This window comes from Temnothorax longispinosus, chromosome 6, assembly GCF_030848805.1.
Source record: "Temnothorax longispinosus isolate EJ_2023e chromosome 6, Tlon_JGU_v1, whole genome shotgun sequence".
Lineage (NCBI taxonomy): Eukaryota > Metazoa > Arthropoda > Insecta > Hymenoptera > Formicidae > Temnothorax > Temnothorax longispinosus.
Window position 1 is genome coordinate 19,425,892 of NC_092363.1, and position 22,483 is coordinate 19,448,374.

The window sequence follows — 22,483 nt, forward strand, 5'->3', positions numbered from 1 at the left end:
TTTGTTAGTCCTGTAACCCCGACGAATTTTGTTGGCATGCGATACTTATTCAGCATGCCAAAAGCTATAACAAAATTTCTACTACAAAAAGTATCTACCATGTAAAATGTATTTTTACATTGAAATACATTTCATGCGAAAAACGTTTACGAATTATTTTAAAACGAACGAAAAGCTGACTGAGTGTTCTTGTAAAAAGCATGCATGAAAAATAAAATGCGAGACTCTTCTCGCAAAAAATCTGTCACATCAAATAATGGCAGGAACTCACAGTTAAAATACAACAGTATTCCAGCGACGAAGACGAAGATGACGACCAGGAGCACCAACAGGAGCAGCAGTATCGTTGGCCTGCACCAAGGGCTTCTGATTACCTCGGTTTGCCTGCTGTCCTTGGCGCGCTTCTGATCGACCACCGCGGACTCCCCGCTAACATTCACCACGACACCCTTGTACGTATATTGGGGCGCTTTCTTATCCGCCAGGAAGCCATGATCATCCTCGGGATCCGAATAAACCCCGTAAGCCTCAAAATTATTCTTTCTATATCCGTTCATCTTCTCCGCGCCAGTCTCCTCCTGATCTGGATGCTTCCTGACATACGCGCCGGAGGAGGACGAGCCCAGCTCGCCAATTTTCAAGGTTTGATCGTACGACTTATCCTGGTATCTGGACGACGGGGTGCCCTCATACTTGGCCCTCTCGTAGCTCTTCGAGCTCGTCAGCTCATACTTGGACTCGTAGCTCTTACCACCGCATTCGTACGGCTGCTCGGTATACTTAGGCTCGAAGGTGGGCCTGGACTCATAGGTTGGCTCGTAAGACTTGCTGCTCTCGTACCTGGGCAGAGTGCCATACATCTTGCTGACCGAGTGATATTTGCTCTCATATTGTCTGGCTGGTGGTGGCTCCTGCTGTCCGGCGCAAGTGCCCAGGTCGTAAGCGGAATCGTGAGTTTTCACGCCTGACTCGTAGCCCTTGGAGGCGGCTGACTCGTAGATCTTGCCCGGATGATGATGGTGATGGTGGTCTTTCTTGGGCTCCAGCTTCAACGTCTCCTCGGCGTAGCGTGACGCGTACTCGTAATCAGTCAGGTCGCGCGAGTACCGCCTTCCGGGATCCTGGAGCTCCGGATAAGCTCTGCTGAGCTTTTGCGCGTCCAGGTTTCGATCGTAAGGCGCATCCAGGTCCGATTCTTGATAGGTGCGCTGATCCACGCGGAGATCGGCGCCGTATCTTAGCCCGTCCTCCGGGTAGATCCTGTTGTCATACCTCTCGAGGTTCTCCCGATCGAAGCCGACGCCCCCCTTACGATCGTAGTTCCGGTATCCCCTCGACTGATCGTGATAGGCCCCCTCGTAGGCCGGCGCCGCCGAGGCGGACGACTGAGGGTCCTGATAGGACTTAATCTCTTGGTACTCCAGATAACGGGAGGACCTTCGCTCACTACCATAGTCCATCGAGCCCTCGACCACGTTAGGCAATTTGCTGCTCAAATTCTCACCGGTTCCGGCGGCTAGCGCCTGGCAAGTTTCCGCATGCTCGACCAGATTCGGCAGCCGCGACAACGAGCTACCTGGCGTGTTCTCCGTCAGGTCGAGCTTGAGGCCATTGCTGCTGGTCCTGCGCATTTTCGAGGATTCGCATGATCGTTCCGCGGGACCGCGCTACAACCCGTGGACGATATAGCGCCGACGATAATAGCGGTAATCGGAGTCTGCCGCGCTGGTTAATTAGGAGTGCATTTTTGTATTAGTAGCAGATTCTTCGCGGGGTTAGTGGCTGAATATTACTACACCTGGAAGCAAAGAGAAAAAAGAAAGTAAAGGTTAGTATTGTTAGTATTGTTAGTGAAATGTATATTTTTATAGTTTATGCAATAATAAGGATTTTGGAAACTTATTACGTTAGCAAGTTAATACATTATTTGGAGAATATTTAATAAACAATTTGAAAGAAGGAAATTTCACCTTAACGCGTGATTAGTCACTAAAGTAATATATTTATGCTAAGCCACTCGATATTAATTAATTGACGATTTTCCCTAGCGCGAACAATTTTAGTTGTGCAGGCATTCGATGGTTTAATTAGCTTCTAAATCTTTAGCAGTGGATCTAATAGTGGCTGGCATGCACGCGCGCGTATTTATTATTCGTTATCGACGCAAGTATATACCTCTCGATACAATATTCGGGGGTGGAGGAGCAGGAAGAGGCAGCGATAGTCTGTAAGCGCTTCTCTAGACCGCGATTGCTCTCCGCATGCTCGGTAGCTCACGAATGGCCACTATAGCCAATGATGACGATAATACTCGATCGTGCGTGACCGAAATGCGGCTGCATCGCAGTCAATGATAATGCGGCCGTCCAATGCATATCGGACGGAGTTCCCGGAAAATTGAAGTTAAACACAATGAATAGACGATAGCAACGTTTCACGTTCAGCAAACAACTTCCTCCGAATAAAGAGATTCGCTTCTTGTTACAGTTTCAGCTTTTCTCCCTTTTATTCCTGTCCCGTCTTCTAAATAATTTTTACTTTATATTGTTGCTATATTTTCAGTGTTTTTTCAAGTATTCAATATAAATGCTACGTTAATATAAATAATATAAGTTGATCGTGTACGCATATAGTCGTAATACAAGATCACGCAGCTTACTTTGTTACATGTGTTCTAAATGGCTTTGTTTAAGTAAATATAATCTATGCTAATTCTCTAGGATACAAGAGCACAATGCTTTCATTATAAGCTTCTTTATTTCAATTTCAAATAGCCTTATTAAATATTATATTTTATAATTTTAGAAGCTTGTATATATATATATATATATATATATATATATATATATATATACAATTTATAATATTTTTGTATCATACATTTACATACCTAATAATTGCAAAGCTATGTAGTCTAACAGTATTTTTCATAACTTAGGGAGGGCAAGAAACTTTGTTACATTATATGTTTAACGAGAGTTTGTAATATTCCAAATTTAAACGTGGTCGCATTTATCGTAAATCCAATCGCTTTCATCGTGTTTTTAAAGTATAACTACATTCCCGAGAAAAGTACTTTGGATCATGGGTTTAACGAAGTCTACATTCAATAGAATTCCGATTTTAATTTGTTGAATAGGCCGGCATGGCGCCGTCAAATCGACGCCGGATCGACAAATCACATTATTGAGCTAAGTCTTTCGATTACAGTCATATAATACCGTCTTCCCCCCCCCCCGGCTCCGTTCTCATTGTCAGTCGACGGGACGTATTCGCGATTGAACGCCCACGCGGATCGATCGATAATTAATTAAACGCGATTGCGGAGAAACGACAAGCGTCGCGCTCCCGGAAGTTTCTATGAGAATACCGACAAGAATACTACCGTCTACCATCTCTCCCGAGTTGCGGACTTCCTCGAGGAGTGTTTCGCAAACCCGCCGGCTACGACGACGACGTTTGCCTTACATTGTCATATTGCATCCGAAACGGCTGACTCTCTGCCTTTAATCCTTAATGAATGAGCCGGTATTACGACGTAACTTTAATCGAATAAAGTTTCGATCGTCGTAAGCGTTGATTTGCAGGAATTATGAGACTTACGAAAACTCCGTTAGTTGAAGAAAGACACGACTGCGGGGAGATAATCCTATTGTACTGAAAAGTTTTAGACGTTCAAATTATTATTTTCTTCAAAATCTAAAGAATAAATAATGTTACAATTCGCGTGGTTCTTTTACGTTAATTCGAAACAAACACGCGATCTACGATATCCTTGCTTTATATCAGTTTGCTTTAAAATAAATGCAGGTAATATGTCGTAATTGCAGAGCCATTATCAATAATTATTTTTCGATAGTATCGAATAAGCGGTATAACGTGACGAAATGAAGAATATTTAAGCGTTAAGCGCATCACGCTGATAGGGGGCCGCATTTTCTTCTGAAGTCGATCAATCGCTGACGATCCTCGCGCCGGCTACAAAACCCTCGCTGTTCGTCATAAAATTTTCTCTAGCGACTAAACTGGAGTAATAAGTATGACAAGGGCTCAAAGGAGATTGCTGTTCCGCATGCAAATATGATTAGTTCCGGCGCGTAACTTCATTTGCGTATATTAAAAGCGCGGATAGCTCACTTTATGCAAACGACGACGGGATGGGCGTCGAGAATGAGGGAGGAGGAGCGGGAGGGAACAGGTGGAGAGAGCTGTTATAGGAGAGATGAAAAGGGTGGGGAAAAAAAAATGTTTCGCAAAGAATTATAAAGAGCGAGAGAAGCTGCATTGGGGGGAAAATAGGGCGACCGGGCGGAGCGGGGGCGCGAGAAGCGAGAAGAAAAAAGGTGGCATCGTTCTCTGGATCCTGATTGTTGGTCGTTAAATGTCCCGGCCGCGCGCGCTCCACGTTTTGCACTTAAACGTAACGTAACTTCGTAGAGACAATGGTAATCGCGTGTCACCTGGCGCCGCGACGGCGCGGGCGTCCGCGCAAAATTGCATCGAGCTATAAACTCCTCGTATGAAAAAAACAAAGAGACATTATAACTGTGAGAAACGTATCCCTAGTTTGTCCCTGTCACGCCTGACGTTCATTTGTCAAGCGTTCGGCCCTTCCAACGTAGCAGGGCATGACAGAAACCAAATATGCTTGATACCGGATACACGCGCTTTTTCAAGCCAATGCGGCGAACCTCCGGCGTCCCATTTACGCCCATCTCTTTCTCCAGTAACTCAAAATCCGACACGGTGTCATTTGGTGTCGTGTTTATTTGTCACAATGCCCCGCGTCAGAATGACGATAGGCTTTAATAAAAATCACGATACAGTTGAGGCCGGGGCGCAGCCATCGTATTTTCTCACTGTACTCGATCCGTATTCTCTTTTTATTGTCAATGTCACGCGAACGACAGTGTACGGAAAATTTTCTCCCTTAATGGGAATGTGCCAGACGACTTGGAAAGTGCATCCCGTCCCATCTGCTCCATTCTGTATCGCTCGGACAAAACTCGGATTTCATAAACGCGAACGGGAACGCGCTGCTGTGGCTCGTCGCGCGTTTGACTCGTCCGTAGCGAGAGCGGAATATCCGACATCGCGACGAGAACACGGAATTAATCCGCCTCTCGCTTTTTGCTCTCCGCGCTGTCGCGCGTGCGTTTTCTCTGGCGTTTCGCGTCGAGTGGCAACGATTATTGTCGCCGGTAAACGCACCCTGGCTGCAGCCGGAAACAATTCGGGCCCGCGAACCACCGGATTAGCAAACGCAAGTCCTGCGCCATTCTCTCGGTTCCCGGTTCCCGTCGCGTTTAAATTCGTCTCCCCTCCCCTCTGAATATGCACGATCGTACGTATGAAACTATTTTGCTTAATGAAGCGCCGTTAAAACTTTCCCCGATAGGAATCCTCGGAAACCTGCGGGTCTCACCCAGCCCTTCTGTGATTCCCGACTTTGACGTCGGATCCTTCGGACGTCGCCGGCAGATATTCCGAAATTGCGCGCGGCATATCCCGACTAATAATTCCATCTTGGTATGCGCGGCCATTCGATGCCGGGGAACCCATGACTATAGTAGCACAACATATAAGACAGAGCTCCACATAAAACGTTTAGAGGTGTATCGATCAATTAGGATTATTCGTCACATCATGATGCGAAGAATAATGTTAAGCAATATTTAATTGATTTGTATTGTAAAATGTATTATGTTACACAAAGACACTTTATGTGGCTATGAGAGGTCGATAGAAAACGATGATTAGATCAAGCTAAAGCATTTTTTAAAGACTCGTTACACATGGTAATTGGATTAAGACGTCAAATAAAGAATGACGTTAGCAATTGGATGCTTGCAAAATATTGCCCAAAAATGTATCAAGTTCACAAAGGCTTTAGATGACAATTTAGATCACAGTTGATACATAACGAGAGCATCGAGTGGAGATACCAAGTTTTGGAACGGTTAGCCTTGCGTTACGTTCGGACCAATACCTATTAAATGCTTGCGACACATTCGATCTAGGCATCCCGATTACAATCTCACTGTCTCTAATCTCGCGGTCCGCGCCGCGAAAGAATTTAATCCTGTGGGACATCGCCGCGTAAACCTGCCTTAACAAGTAAAGGACTATGAACGAATATTAAGAGGAAATATTGTGATATTCTGATAAGATAAATATCAAGTCGTAGTTGAAGTTTTTGTCGAGATACTTCGATGTTTCGCAAAGGAGAAAGAGGAGGAAATGGAGAATATCGAGAAATATTCGAAAGAAACAAATTAAATTACCTAAGGGCGCTTAACTTCACTTACTTCAATTTGCTTGAATAAACAGAGAGTCTTTTACCACAAGTCTCATTTCGCAGAACTCATAGGCGTGCTTTGATCAATTTCGGATGAATTTTTCTCCAGCAGAAATTTCCATCTTCTTAATTTCCAATTTTAAATGTATGTTGATAATAAATATATGCTTCAAGTTTCTATTAAAATAATATCTTTTAAATTTTTATTATAAAATGTAATAAATTAGTCTTACGATTGATCTTTAGTACTTATATATTAAACGCAATGATACTAGTATTATCGAATAAATCGCTGTTTTTTTTTTCTTGTAACAATTACAGTCAGTAAAAGATAGGTGTCTGGAATCTGTTATTATACTCTTTTCTGGAAATCTTCACACAAGTTTTTATTTTTGCAACAAACATTTAAGAACAGTTTTTTGACGTTTTGCAGAGTACATCATAGAGATAGCGGCGTCGTCCGTGAACGCAACGGACGATCGAGAATGAAATTGCGTTTTGTAAAGTCTCGATGGAAAAATAAATAAATAAAATGTGTCCGGTGCGAAAATATTTACAGCCGCGGTTGCGAATATTTGATTCTCATGCGCGACCGAATACCACGCCTCGAACGATTTCGTTCGATGGCACACGACGCCGACGCACGGCAATTTTTAGATGCGTATACTAGAAATGAAACTAGATTCGTACGTACATATCGGCAATTTGCCCACGGAAAAGCCGAATTAGTTCCGGTAAAGATTTGTTTGGCCGCGAGCTATCTAGCGAGATCGATATTCCTGGCAATGACGTTACTGGCAATCGTCGATTCCGGTACTCCGGTATTCCGGCCTGGATTTTCTCCGGGCGAATGGCAATGAGAGAAAATGAACGTAACGCTACGATGACACGTATTTTTCTGCGTAAGTTCGTCTGACCGAATTTCCGCGCAACCTTTTGCCGAACGTTCTTTCATGGGGAGTATTTAGAAATTCTGAAAAATGTAAGCTCCCAAATTTGCAAGCTGGTAGAAAATGTGAAAAAAAAATGTTATACAACTAAACGCATTTATAACGCATGTGATTTTCCATCGGTCGAAAATATGCAAGCGCATCATGTGACAACTACAGTAACATAAAATTTTCGGCGCAAGGTTTTATTCGAAAATCGCAACGTTGCGGACACATCTGCCGGGATAGTCCATCCGGTTATTCATATAAACAATTTTTAGCGATTATTCTGTCGCGCAAAATTCTGCCCTACATCGAGAAAAACATTATCAGCTTACGAAGTTTCGGCGCGGCAACTGCATCGGCAGGACGCGGCATCATTTTTCGCCCGTTTATTCGACCGTTTGGCACGTCATGACTGATCCGGCGCCCTACCACCCCGCAAATCACCCGCTCTTGTCGCGAATCCCTCCCCGCCTCTCTCTCCCCCTCTCTCCTCTTCTCTTCCCCGGCGACCAACTCCCGATGGTCCCGTAAAAACTCTTGAATTATTTATGTTTTTTCCGGGAGCCCGCAGTTGCAGTGCGGGATGCAAATGCATTTTCTTTTTTGCCGTCCCTTTGAATGTTTAATGTCGGCCCGCAAACAGAACACGGCCCTCCTTCTCATTCACTCCCTCTCCTCTCTCTCAGTCGCCATCAGTTTCCATCTCCCTCTCCTCTCAGTCGGTCAGCGAGACGTGGAGAAGCAAGACCGGACAAAGGTAAATGAGGTGAAGAAAGTTGCCGTGGAAGAACATGAAGAAGATAAGAGATTGTAATAATAAAGGAATTTATAAGAGAGGAATTATATCGTGGCTGAGAAGAATTTGTGTGTGTCAAGTAAGATATTAATGCAATACCAATCATTACAATTGCAAAGCTTAACAAGTGAAATAATATAAAATTAATAAGTAATAAATGAAAAATGTTAAATTTTAATATTCCTGAGATATAAACATCTATTTAACGAGAAAGATACGGTTATTTTAAAAATTCTCTTTTTTTATACCAAAAAATCAAACGGAAAAAATCTTAAAGAAAAGTGTTTAAGTTACTGCTTGAAGAAAATAAGATTTTTCTCTGGCATTACGTAAAAGTTTCATGTTATTATATTCTATACTATATTACATGAAAATATTTGCAGAATATCTCATTGAAATTAGATAAATGATAAAATAAGGACTACATATGCGTAGCGCATATGTATGTATGAAAATAAGCGCGTTTAAATCCTTTTGTTTTTCTTACTAATGTTACAGCAAGTATAAACTTAAAAGACAGAGCAGGCGACAGAGAAAGAGAAGGTTAAAGGCGTCAGGAGAAGGTTAGATGAGAGAGCAGGCATAGGTGAAATCGATTTTAGCCGGCTGGTGCACCGACCTATCGCGCGCGTCTCGAAAGTTACGTATTAGGTGCTTCAGCCGTAATGGGCGCAATCAAACGTTAGGATTACCAGGCGAGGAGAGTGGAGTGAGGGGAGGTGGCGGAACGGTTGAAAAGGGTTGCCTTGCAGTTTCAGGTGCATAAATGAACTTCCAGTTGCATAAGAACATGTGCACCTGCAGTGGCACTAACGTCCAACCATATGAGAACTATATAACGGTGTTAGTATGTTTTGTTTGCTAATAAAAACAAAGCTATGATGGCGAGTCCAACGCAATCGACCTCCTCGTCTCGAGAACTAATGCCAATTACTTTCGCTACACCACCTTCCTCCAGAACTGTTTTAATTGTCAGTCAATTGAGAGAGCAGCTTGGTAACTAAATTCCAGAGCTGAAATTTCGCTGAGTAAAATCCATTTCAAATTATAATTAGCGAATAAGATTATATTTCGTATGCGTTTCTAATTTCGGACACATTGATATTTCGAGAGATGTTTTTCTCATAAAACTAATAATAACTGCAGTTTGAAGAATCTCTTCTCAAAAATATTACTATTATTATTCTGTGACACGTATATATGCTGTGCAAAGATGACGTTGCAAACATTTTCGTAAGATGAACTACTGCGGGGTGCGCAATTGCGCGGTATTGGCGAGAGATCAGCAATTTGACGTCACCGCAGCGTCACGTGATAAAGCATGTGTGGACAGAATTACGAACGTCTTTCTCCTAATTTTTAGCTTTATCACGTCCTCCCGGGTTTATCAACATAAATACACGCCCGGACTCTCGTCGTATAATACGGTCGCCAGACCATATAATGTTCGAAAATATGCCGCGCCCGACATTTTCGTTCTTGCGCGTCACTGCCCTTGCAATCTCTTTTCCCCTTTCTCAGTATAAGCGTCAACATATTACACACCACCACCACCACGTTGCCCACCGATCTAATTTTAAAAAAGAACGTTCCACAGTTTGGTACAGCTCGCCACATCTTATTGTTTCAGCACAAAGTTCACAAAGGCTTTAGATGGTATCGGTGTTATTTTCGTGAGAAAATATTGCGAAATTTTATTTTTATAAGAGAGTTATATGTATAGTCATAGAGAAACACCGTACGCTTTTCAGCAAAAATTTTTACGGACCACATCCTAGAAAACTGAAACATTGCCATCTCTGCCATCGCAAGAACGCTCCTATGAGAATAATCATTTCAAGATTGCTTCTAAGATTGCGTCTGTGCTACTCATAAATGTTAACGCGAGCGCGCTAAGAAACACTAGGAATCGCCATCTTATTCTTATCGTAGTAATGCTTTTAGGTGCATGGACGTTGCGCTTTCAGCTGCGCGAGTAGAGAAACCCGGGCCTTCGATAGCCAGCCGTATTGTCGAGAACACACGAGTGTGCATTACTGCAGATAAAAATATATAATGTGTCCTCAAACTGCAAGTCCACTATTAATTCTTGTCTGTGACCTCAATTTGCCTTAATCAAGATATGTTAATTTAATTTTCTTTATAATCAAATAATCACAGATATCGACACAGATATCGAATTTAACTATGTTTCAATTCTGGTCAAAGTTAACCGAAAGGAAACATACATCGTGTGTCGTCCATTTACATCTCCGAAAGACCAATTCGCCTAGGTCCTCTAATTCACCATGTTAAATGACTCCGCAGCGACATAGTTGACATTGAAACGGCCACTATTTTTCTCGGTTTCGTCTGAGACGAAACCATGGTAGCTCACACAGCAGCTCCGCGGGACACCCTGTACACACACAGCTCGCACACTCTGAATGAGGCAGGTTGCCGCGCATTGTGTACGTGGCTGTTAGGCTGCCCCCGGTATGGCCCTTCTGCGTCCAGCAGGAGCCCACAGTACACCCTCGAGGGCACTTTGGTGCTCGTGCAGCGTCTCGGCCGGAAGGACTTTCACGTGGAACGACAACGCCGCCCACCCTCACCCCCGTTCGCCTATTTTTCTCCGCTCTCCTCTTCTCGCGCTCGACGTGCCCCTCTTCTCTCTCTTTTTCTCTCAGCGCAGTTAAATAAATACTTAAATAAAAAGAAAAAAAAATACGGTCCTTCCGTGTCTCCTTGCTCCTTCCCGAAGCGGAGGACCATTTCGCTGGAAAGCATATTATTACCCCCTCCCTCGATCCTCAACCCGCGTCGCTTATCATTTACGTAACACCCCTGACTTATGACGCTCCTTCTGCCACTAAAAGGTTTACCTCATCTAGCGTTGTTGAGGAGATGCAATGAGGCGACTAGATATAGATACTTCACTACTCCATTACTTACATAAAGTAAAATATTATTTCTAAATAAGTGGAAAGAGAAAGAGAGAAAGAGAAAACATTAAAAAAAGATATTTTTCACATCTAAATGTACATATACAAGTAAAAGATTGGTTATTTAATTATATCGTAATAAGAGTTTCTTTATGTTTGGAATTATTATATATTAATGTTGAATTTATTTAATTTAGAATTAAGTTAATAAATTTCCAAGTTAATAAAATTAGTTGAATTTATGATAGGATGTTCCTAATATTATTACTCTGATATATGTACTAAATATATATTACTAATATGCAAGATATGTGTATTTTTATATGTGCTAGTATTTAATGTATTAGAAATTTCATTAGAAAATATCAATTACAGTGTGCTAAATATGCCTACAAATGTAGATAAAACTATCCCAACATAGAATCCAAACACATCTATATCTAGATTGTTAATAATACTAATCCCGTGCTAGAAGAGAAATCTCTTTTGTGTTGCAATTAAGTGCAATTTAGACGACTAAAAGCCGTTCGAAGAGCGTCGATTTTTCTCTTTCGTTTTTTCGTTTTACTGACCGGCGAATGTTGTTTCTCCGCCAACTTCCTTTCGCCCTTCGTAATTCGGTTTTCCACGGTCCAGTTAATAAAGATCGAACATCAACAGTGCAGAACAAACACAATTATCCCACGGACCTTCGAAAACGATCACGAGATTTTTCGAGTCGCACGAGAAACTCTCAGTTTTCACCCGTTTCTAACAAAATTGACAAGTAGAGAAATATGTACCTTTGAGAATTACTCTGATTTCTTAATGTTATCTTGTTATCTAAAATTGTTTTAAAAGTAAATACATTTTTCTTAATTATCAAGATATTTAAATTAGAGGAAAATCATAATTTTTCTTAGCCACCCAGTCAGTCAATCAAAACTATTATATATAGATAAAAAACATTTAAATATATAGTTCTCATATTCTATAAATAGTTTCAAATAGCACGACTAATAGTACTCTTCATTGCAATTTCCTGCGGAGTGACGCTATTTCGGATTAACTTGGACGGCACCGTTAATCGAGATTCCATCAAGCCGCGCCGCCGCAGTATAAACATCCGGTTAATCGCGCATAACATTATCGTGGGGAAAAAATACAGTCCAAGGAGGGTGTGCTTAAGCCGAGGGAGCTTCATCATCGAGTTGCGAGAGAAGAGTTTCGTGCATAATACGAATTTATCGATCATCGCGGCCTTTCAGTCTGAAAGTTCGTTTCCAACGAAAGAGAAAAAAAACCTACAAAAAGATGAAAAAAAGAAAGGCGAACTGAATTATGAAATTTCAGAACGGCTGGAAAGAAGGATCTTGCGTAAGCGAGGCGACGAGGGGAAAGCAGGATCGGTTTACGCCAAACCCGCTCGGCGAAAAGACTGCAAAGATAGCAGACAGGAGATAAAGAAAAAAGAAAGAGGAAGAGAGTGTGTGTACGCTGTTCAGAACGACGCATTCAGACAACTCTATCCTCGGGATTTTTCCCTCTATGTGCATTTACGGCCTCTCATCGCGTTTTATCCGCGCCTTCCTCTCTCCTTCTCCCTCCTCGCCTCTCTTTCTTTTTATATGGAAATGCTAAATTACAAAAATAACGGAAGCGGTTTAAATTTCTCAACTTTTCAGTTTAAAGAGGGCTGTCGTATTTACAGCTTTCAATACAGAAAGATATATCGCTTAAATTAAATATAATAACTAGCGTAAAGGATGAGGTATAATCTCTCTTTTAGCTATATCAAATGCAAGGTTTGACAAGTGAAGAGCCAACAACATCCCCGAATGAATTTCATAAATAAAAAAGCCTAACAAAACTGTCAAATATGCAGAATGTATAGCTAACAACACAATACTGATATTTTTTTGTGATAACTTCATTTTGCATTGAAAAAGGAGGAGAATTAAACAGTCCTGGACTTATCTGAAGAAGAGACGTGGATAAAGCTGATCGGGAGAAGAGAGATCGCGAGATAAAACGATAGGGCGTCACCGGTTGGGGTTTACGACAAAGAGGGGGCTTGATAAAAGCGGGCGAGATAAAAGTGCTGGTGGCAGCAAGTGCGACCGAAAAAAAGCTTTCTCTTCCGTGCCGCGATCCATCCCCGCATAATTAATCAGTTTCGTGGGGCAGTAATTACGTGTGTTTCCGCGCGATCGCCCGGATGGTTTTCGCGGGAAAAAGAAACAAGGGAATGAAGACGAGAAGGGCGGAAAAGGAGAAAAAAAGATAGAACAGCCCGTGGCAAGGAATAGGTAGTACGCTTCGAGGAAAGATAGGGTAGAGGGGAGGAGGGAAGAGAGTAAAGAGATGGTGGCTGCAAGGATGCAGTTTTTTCAATTCGCCGCAAACAACGTGCAGTCGATAAAATCTGCATTATTCTGCACCGCGCCGCGCCGTGCCGGTTCGTTAGTATTATATACGTTGTTAGACGAGATTATGCTCCCGGAGAGAGGATGGTAGATTTACTGGACTTATTTAGAAGTGATTATGTAGACCGGAAGAGAGAGATAGAGAGAGAGAGAGAGGAGGAGGAGGAGGAGGAGGAGAGAGACGTCTAGTTTCTCATCCCTGCTAATAAACAACCGCTATTAACATTATATCTGGGGAATTCTAAACTTTTCCTCGTCGCCTCCACCTCCCCCCTCCCTTTTGCGGATTCTACACGAAGTTTATATTCAGAATTTTCAGCGTGCACAGCAACGTTAGAGTATCTGAATTTTATTCGTTTAAAATAATGCAATGAAAGATTAAATATGTAAAATAATGCAATGAAAAATTAAATATGTAAATAGATTAGTAATGTTTGAGAGAGATACGTAAATCTATCACTTTATTTGCAATTTTATTTCTATTCTTGTCAGGTCTTCGATGCGTGTATTTTGTTGCGTTGAAATGATTGCAAATTCATAAGTATGACCGAGAATCTATTTTGAGATTTGTTTCCTATTTCATATCTCGTAGAAATTATTATTAAGAGATTGATAATAAATTAATTAAAGTGTTACCGCGCTTAATTCTATTGGTGGTGGTATTCTTATCAGGAATTTGAACTAAGATCTCATTCATATATAATTGCATCTCATAATACATCTCATAATGCATTCACATAATACATCAGTGCATACTACTAGGTGTTTCGAAATAGAAACTTTACTCAAAATTGTGTAAAATATTGATAGCAACATCATGTAGGACATTAATAATAATAGCTACAAATCTATAAAAATACAATATCATAATAGCACCACGTTTGCGCGGTTTATAAATGATTATCGTTACGTGTTAGAGTTTCCTAAGAGATCGATTCTGCATACATCAAGCGGGTGGAATCAGCAAGTAAAAGCGACGACGTTATCTCTACGACACACGTAAATTGCATGTGCGTAATAATTAATCAGGCTGATAAACGCATCTACGAAAACGAACATTTTCTTCGGAATTTCGCGCGTCAACTTCGAAACGGAACTGCGCTCGTTTGCTCATTTCAATTCTTTTTTCTCGTGCGTATACACGTCTCGGAGTTTTATTGAAAACGGCCAATCGTTCGGCGCCGCTGTAAAATTCTTCTCTCTCGCATTAAAATCGTAAAACCGGACGTGCGTTGAGATTGCGGCGCGAAGCGCCATAAAGCGTTACCGACATCCCTGAATTACGACTAGTCTCGCCGGACATCGACCCGGCCGCGATTCTCTTCCGGCTTGATCCAGCGATTTCTACCACTTCAAATTCGTCTGAATTCCTCATAAACGATCCTTTTCACGCTCTGCTTTTATCACGATAAAAACTTTTTATTATAATACACGCGAAAGCGTAGATATATACTCAAGATTTATCGCGTTGAATTTAAAACATTTCGTCAAGCAATTGTTAGTTTCGATAAAGCATATTTTGTAAGTGAAATACACGACCTATATCTCAGACGTAAAAATGTCTGACCTCTATCGACTGTATCTACTTGCGACCAACAGTTGCGCCAGAAATAACTACTTTCTTGTGTCGTCGCGGTGTGTTACAGCCTCAATATCGTACCAACATCAGATTACAAGCGCATTCGACTACCTTTATCCTTTTTTCACTGTTCTCTTCATTATTTTTTTACTAAATGCAAGGCAAAGATTCGCCAGGTCCACCGTGTAGACTCACAAGGCGGCCTCTTGTGCGCGTAAGGGCGATGGCAGTGGTATATTGGCTAATACGTGCGTAATATGAAGCATTTAGCTCCAATAATACCGTCGGGACAATACGGCTTTACCTACACCGCTGCATTTTCAACGTTATATGCGTTAACCTCGCGAAAAGGTCCCTCGTATTGTTCGCACGCCTGCACGTGTTGTACACCGGCACGGCGGCGGCCGTACACGTGAATATTCGCGCAGGCAGGTAGAGATGACATCGCGCATAAAATTACGGGACGGCCCCTTCGGAATCCGTTAACTATTAATTCCCTCGATTTTCGCCGGGTAATTCCACGCGCCACCGTAAACATACCAGCTTGTAATAAGACATTAGCTTCTGCGCGCGCGTCGGTACATACTCGATTCATAAAGAATCGACAAAATCTTGATCTGTGTCGATGCCGCAGATTTTTCTGAAATCCCCACAATCGAAATGTATGCTACCGAAATCGTGAAGTTGTAGTTCTCTAAAGTTCAGAAATGACCTATGGATTACAGAAGAGACACGGAATAAAGATAACAAGCGTCGAGCATTACATGCAAACTTTCCATGATGCGATAAAATATCATAGAATTAATTTCCATTTAAAAAAGCACTTTTTTGTATTACGTTTATTTTCAAGCAACATCGGATTTTCCAAGAGCGCAATGTGTAGTTAAAAATTACTGAGCATGTGGGTGCAACAACGTGTTTAAAGTTAAAAAGACGCGTTTTTTCCTTTCTCTCTCGCTAAACTATCGACGAGTTTTCAAGTGCAAGGAACAGAATTCCCTCAAACGAAACTCTCCTCCGCGCGCGTATACAACCAACAAGGATTGCAAAGAGTCTGTCGTGGTAGTAGAAGAAATACGAGCTGGCGAACAGCCGACGAGAAAAAGCAGTTAGAAGTCAACAAAAAAAAGACAGTGAGAAAGAAAGAGAGAAGGGGCGGGAGAAAGGGGAGCTAATCCAGACTTTCCTGGAAGAGGATGGAGAAGAGTAAAGGCCGAAGGATCGAAGCAGACTCGCCTTCACGCGGTCGTAAGGGTGAAAGACGACATTAGTGGCGCCTAAAAAGCACAAGTTCCTTGATATAACATAGCCGAAAACCATGTACCGTAAAATGGAATTGAATGAGACATCGAACAAAGGTCATGTTTGTTTAAAAGAAAGTGAGGTAAAACAGAAAAGAAAAGGCGTGAATTGTATATTAATAGATTTTTCGTTCTTCAAGCTATTACGAGATAAAATATAATCGGGATGTTCTTGGTTATTATATGCGTTTGCAACAAAAGTGCAATACGTTTTCTAAAAAAAAAGAATCTGACTTTTCTGACTGGTAAAAATGTTGAATCACGTTCTTTCTGAACAATGATTCAATTCAATTCAAGACAATAGCGCGTTTCTCCTCTTTTTTACTCTGTTCCTTCTTCTTCTCGTCTCTTTTCATCTCTGGCTTTTCTGACTTTTCAGCAGACACGCCGATCGTCATGCGTCTCAAAAAGAGTACAAGTCACTCTTGAATACGCTTCTCGTGCTCCACGGCCAGATAATGGCGGAGTCATTATGAAGTAGAAAGGATGCTAAAGATCTGCGTTTCATCTCCGTCCGGCCGGAAAATTACGAGGTACTCTCTCCCACGTACCCTCCAGCTTCCTTTCCTAATTATCGATAATTAAGAACCTCGGCAGCAGAGACGCGCGCCATCGATTATCGAACGGACAATAGTCCGAGCCCTCGTTCAACGACTTAACAACGTGATTCCCGGGTCCCGCGGAAGTCGATGAATTAAAATAAGTGGGGAAGAAAATGACTCGTGCCTCTCTGCGCCCGCAGGATGTTGTGGCACTAAGAGAATAGGATTGGAAACCTTCTGCAATAGTCCAAGGTTTTCAATAAATTCAAAGTGTTGAGACTTGAATGGCACATATATCGAAAAACAATCGATCACTATAGATCATATTTAATATATAATATACATAACAATTCCATCTATGATACTTTTTTGATGCGAATAATCATTACGTGTCCCTTCGGACAAGACTTTACGATAATATAAACTTACGACGACAGACTTTGTATGCTTATATGTGCACTACCCTGCCTGTATCGCTCGACGTGATCAGCCGTGCCGCCCTTGAAAAACTCCGCAATCCTTACCTCCTTAACTTTTACGAGCGTTTGGCTGGTTTACTTTTTACGACGGTGAAAGTTCGTTTGTGGCAAAGTAGCGCAGCGTCGGCAGAATGATTTCCTCTGCTCTTCTGTAACTGCAGCTCCTAACGGGGTCGTGCAGGGAACAAAGAGAAGAAAGTCCCAATCTGCTAGTGCCGATCCGTGACAAAATGGTGCCGACTAAGGGGAGGGAAATAAATGTGTTGAGGAATCAAAAGGAAAAGCGCTATATCCTCGACGCGCCCCTCGCAGTTAACCCCCTTTTGATTAGAATTTAAAATGGCGTTGTCGCCGGAAAACTTGTGATTTCAAAGGGGCAATAAGAAGGTCGTCAAATTTATAGAAAGGAGTTTCTCACGAGGTACAAACCTGGTATTTTCTCTTAACGGCCATTTATTTCCTGTTTATAATTTCCTCCAGATAATTTATATGCTCTCTGGGAAAATTACAAGTAAAAACGAACACGGAGCGACAAAGAAGAAACAGACGGTATATGGGATAACATACAAGGTTCTTTGATACAATCCTCTTTGTAGGAGCTATCTTTGTCTGATGATAACAAAAATTCTTTTTGCGCCTTTTATCTCGAAATAATCTTATAGTGACTAACTTTGTTTCACGATAATAGAAAATTCTTCTCGCGCTTTTTGCTCAAGGATTGGAAACCTTCTGCAATTTATGAAAACAGATTGTCTCTCTTTATAATCTCGCATTTCTGCATATATTGCGCTATATATTTATTATCTTACAAAGGACAGAAAATGCTACATCATAACAAAAGTATTTCTCAATGTTATTAAATGTAAAAATGAAAATATCCCACGCGTTGCTCTATCTTGGATAATATTATATATATATCATTTTTGCTTGAGCCTCGTCTAATTTATAGAATTGCATGTTCCGTTTTGCGCACAAAAGTGCCGGCTTAAGCACTGTGGAAAATGACTTGTAATCAGCTACGAGTCGACGACGAGACGTGAAAATCGAGAGGACAAAAGGAAAATGGCGAAAGGGTCGTCCCGGTGAAGAAAAGGAAAGCGCCGTTACGGTAAATTACGCCCAGGGTACAATGCGAAATATAAAAAGCGGGGGTGTATAATAGACGGGTGTAAGTCGCGGTGTCTAAGGGGAGAGGCGAGATACCGTGACCCGACTGATGAACACAGCAGCAATTCGCGAGATAACCGCGATAAAGCTACAGAATAATAAGTGTCCAAGGAATCGAAAGAGCGCGTTCTCATATGTAAACGAATGTGAATCGACTGAAAAAAATAGATCGTCGATGGACCAGGATCTGTTCAATGTTTACCTTTACACGAATTTGTTCGTGCAAAGCGTTGACATATTTTTTCCTGCAAACATCGTTGATGTACCAACAAATACATTTCCGAAAAATGTCCTCGATGTATGTGTGAGATATTTGCAGTCGGCCGACAGACGGATAAGTAAACAGTCGATGTATTTTGCTTTCTCTTGGAAATGGAAATCGAAATGCAACGTTTGCAGATCCGGACGTGTTCAGAATGATGCTCAGAATCGGCTCTTTAGTTTTCTCCAGTTTCGTCCAACACGGCGCAACACGTGGTCGCAATAATATTATAATGTTAATTTTAATACAAGACGTGCACTCACTGTCTTCCTACCTCCCTAGACGTACATATCTCGACGTGTATATATTTAAGAGCAGGTTTTCATATTATATGCCGTTTGAACGGTTATCTCGTTTATCCACAACATACGTTGCGTTTGCATCTTTCTGATTACGAAAAAATTCACAAAGAAGATTGCGCCAAATCCAAATTCGCGTATCTACATAAAATTGATGTCCTTATCTATTCCGAATGCGTGACGATACAGAAGCGTTACAGGAGGAAATCGGCGCGAGTGGATCGTACCCCCGGGAGTTCTCCGACATAAATTCCGACATTTCTACTCGATATAAATCACCGATTGACGCACAGTCGTTCTTCCCTCTGGAAGGGGTTACTTTCCACTCGCCGTCGAATGAATCAATTCCCGACGCCGCCGGTATTTTCTCCCGAGAAACGGAAAATGAAATCATTAATAAATCAATCTCTCGCCAAATTCAACGCTGTCAAATCCAAAAAGACGTTTTCATACATAGCAAACGGATACCAAAATTGAAGTGGACTGTCACTGAGATATTCAAATTGCAAAGTGTTGTCAAAGATATCATTCGTAGCATATTAATAGGAATTTCTATGCTATTTGAAAACTGATTGGGTCAACAGAGTATATTTTAATATAATTATTTCCTTTACGATTTTTCTCCTTTTGAGTCACCTTTATTCGTCCAAATTTTCAATAATGATTAATGAAAATAGAGATTATTTTGTAACGTACTTATATATTCTCGATCATAATAGTTTTAACGAAGACAATAATATTTTTAGTGAATGTTATCAAAGTTGAATTATACGATATTGATTTAGTTAAGCTATGAAACAGTTTATAGCTGATGCATCTTATTTCGCATATATTCTCTTTCGATATATCTTTTGTAGAAAAATGCATTCTCATAACAACAAAAGATTTTCGGAAATTAAATTTGAATTAAAACTTGCGAAAATTGACAGTTTTTAGTTTTCTGATATTCCTTATTGGTTCCAGACGGAGGGACAGTTATTTCGTTCATAAAAAAAAAAAAGAGAACATGAACTTCATTCTTATGTTCATAATGAAGCGGACTTGATCGCGAAGTATCCTCTGAAAACGAACGGCCAGTTCACGTCGCGCAAAGCGATTTTAATTTCTACACACTCTCATCTGTGCAACAGGCGGCGAGCCATGTATTCAAACTTGTGTTTTTACGCGCGCCTCTCGATACCCCTTAATCCTCTTACCGCATTTAAACTGCTATACATTTCTCTCGGTACTTGGCATCTTCCTTCTGTTTGCGTATGCCGCAATACGTCGCTGAAATCGCTCGCGCATTCGCTTCTGTTCGCTTGCACTCGCGAATTATCGAGAAATCGTTTCGCCGATTTCACTTACGCTAAATTGATTTGCGCGCAGCATCAAGAGGCATCCGCGGCGCACTCCTCGCGCGCTCAGATCCGAATTTGCCGGAGTTGAATTTACCCACGCGTCGGTCGGCCAATTCCGACGGCGCAACCACGTAAATGCATTTCGCCGATAAACGCACTCGATAAACAATGTTCGCGCACGTTCTATACACGATTTTTATTCCAATCGCAGACAGAATCACTTGATATCCACTGATGATATCCGAGCTGATATTGTTGAAACTAGTGTAAGCCGAACTGTAAATTACGTCAAACGAGTCAAATCTCGAAAGCGCTGCAGATCGATCGACCGTTAGTTTGCGTTTATCCGATATCTTTACGCAGGCATCTCGCGGAAGTTTTTCAAATATAATTAGGATTATATAAAATTTTTTATTCGAGAATAGACTCTTTAAATTCCCAGAGAATCTATCTCTAAAATATTTCTTTGGAATGCTGAATGCGAACTTGAATGGCGATCCGTATGAATGCAGTTTTATATCCGTCCCTCATTTATATATCTGCATAAATAAATGCGTGGCGTTCGAATGCTATATGAATAGAAGAACTATGCATAGAAAGACGGTTGAAGTTTCTAGCACGGGAAGATTTTTCTCGTACGACCACGTTTTGTAACCGGGCTTCCGTTCCCGGAGAGACAGGATTCCGGTCCAGGGCGTAGTAGTCGTAAGAAGAAAAAAAGAAAGAAGAACTGGGCCCTCGCGAGACGTTGACTTTATGGATTGTAAAAGGTCTTACGAGGTGCTTCCTACGCGCTACGCAACTGTCCGAACGTCCTTCAGACCTGGCCGATATCTTTACGCGAATCTCGGATCTCTCAGGTGTCCCCTTCTCACTCCCTCAGCCGTAGCCACGGAGATTTAAATCGCGCCAAACTTTTTGACGATCCAGTAAAGATTCCTCCCACGAGAGCAGTTTGTCGCCCTCTCCAATCCAGTTCGTACATTCTTGAATCCTCGTAGGTCGTAACACTGGGTGTTTCTTTTACCAGATTTTCTTTTGTCCGCCTCGGAAACTTTGAACGATGCACGCCCTGATTTTTTCTCGTGTCTTTTCAGCAAAAATCTGGCCAAATCTTAATCTTTCGCGACTTTATAATATATATGATAATAAATGCCGCGATTTTCTGCATTTATCGGAGTTATATTTATCGTAATAAAAATGTCTGTGCACGGCAACGATAATCTGTTCATGTAGACAGGTAATTACTTATTTTATTTACACGTTATGACTTATTTTATAAATGCAAAGAATGTATAAGCACATCAAAAAACGATAAACGTAAATATTTGCACGTAAACTATAATTACGTCGCAGAAGTTACAGCAGGCTTTGAAACTACTTTTCAAACCAAAATTTTGTTAAACTGGAGTTCACTTAATAATGACGGAAAATAAAGTTATGTCACTGCAAGACTATCTTACATAATATATATTTAAAAAAGAGTCAATAATATTTAAAAAGACGCAACAGAATATTAAGACTTAACTGATGGGTTTGAAAAGTTAGCAACTAAAATTTCTTATTTGCAATCAAATTAGTTCATGCTCGTCAAGAGTTTTTTATATCCCATTATCATTATTCGCTGAAAATGTCAAGCAATGTACCTGTACTTATAATGTGTTCGTAATTTAATAAATTAACTTGCAACCAAGGTTGACCATTAGCTTCGTAGCAGTTTTAATTTCTCTGTATGTAATAATACTCTTAAATGTCCATTTATTTCGTCTAAATCGTAATTGCTTAATTCGTTCAACTTTGGATTTTTTCAAAACATATGAAATAAATTAGATAAAGGAAAATGAGCTAGAAAGCTCTATTACTTCACATTCTATTTAACTTCGTTAAAAATAGTTATTCCTTTTAGCAGAGGTACATAGTTAGAAATTTCAGATATGGCAGCGGTAAAAACGTAACGCCGATAATGTCGGATAATCCAATATTGGAACTTTGTAGCGAAGAGTTTAATAGCGTGACGGATCAGATCAAATACATAAAATTTATAAATGTCCATGACGTGAAGAGCCAATGTTGGCGAAAGGGAAAAATTATCTCGAGGGAAAGAAATTAAATTAACACAGTATTGCAACACAGTTCTTAATGTATGGAACGTTAAC

The 22,483-nt window shown here is 41.1% G+C and overlaps 1 protein-coding gene and 1 long non-coding RNA gene across 3 annotated transcripts in view; one reads left to right on the top strand and one right to left on the bottom strand.

The window, feature by feature from the left end:
- Nucleotides 1–22,483, bottom strand: part of LOC139815032 (uncharacterized) — a 133,557-nt gene that overhangs the window by 61,146 nt on the left and 49,928 nt on the right. The window contains exon 2 of the mRNA XM_071781621.1: nucleotides 272–1,798. Within this exon, the coding sequence (XP_071637722.1) occupies nucleotides 272–1,631 (1,360 nt within the window). The 5' untranslated portion in view covers nucleotides 1,632–1,798. The remainder of the gene's footprint in view (nucleotides 1–271; nucleotides 1,799–22,483) is intronic.
- LOC139815033 (uncharacterized) overlaps nucleotides 1–22,483 on the top strand; it is a 253,660-nt gene that overhangs the window by 37,909 nt on the left and 193,268 nt on the right. The gene's annotated exons all lie outside the window — the stretch shown is intronic.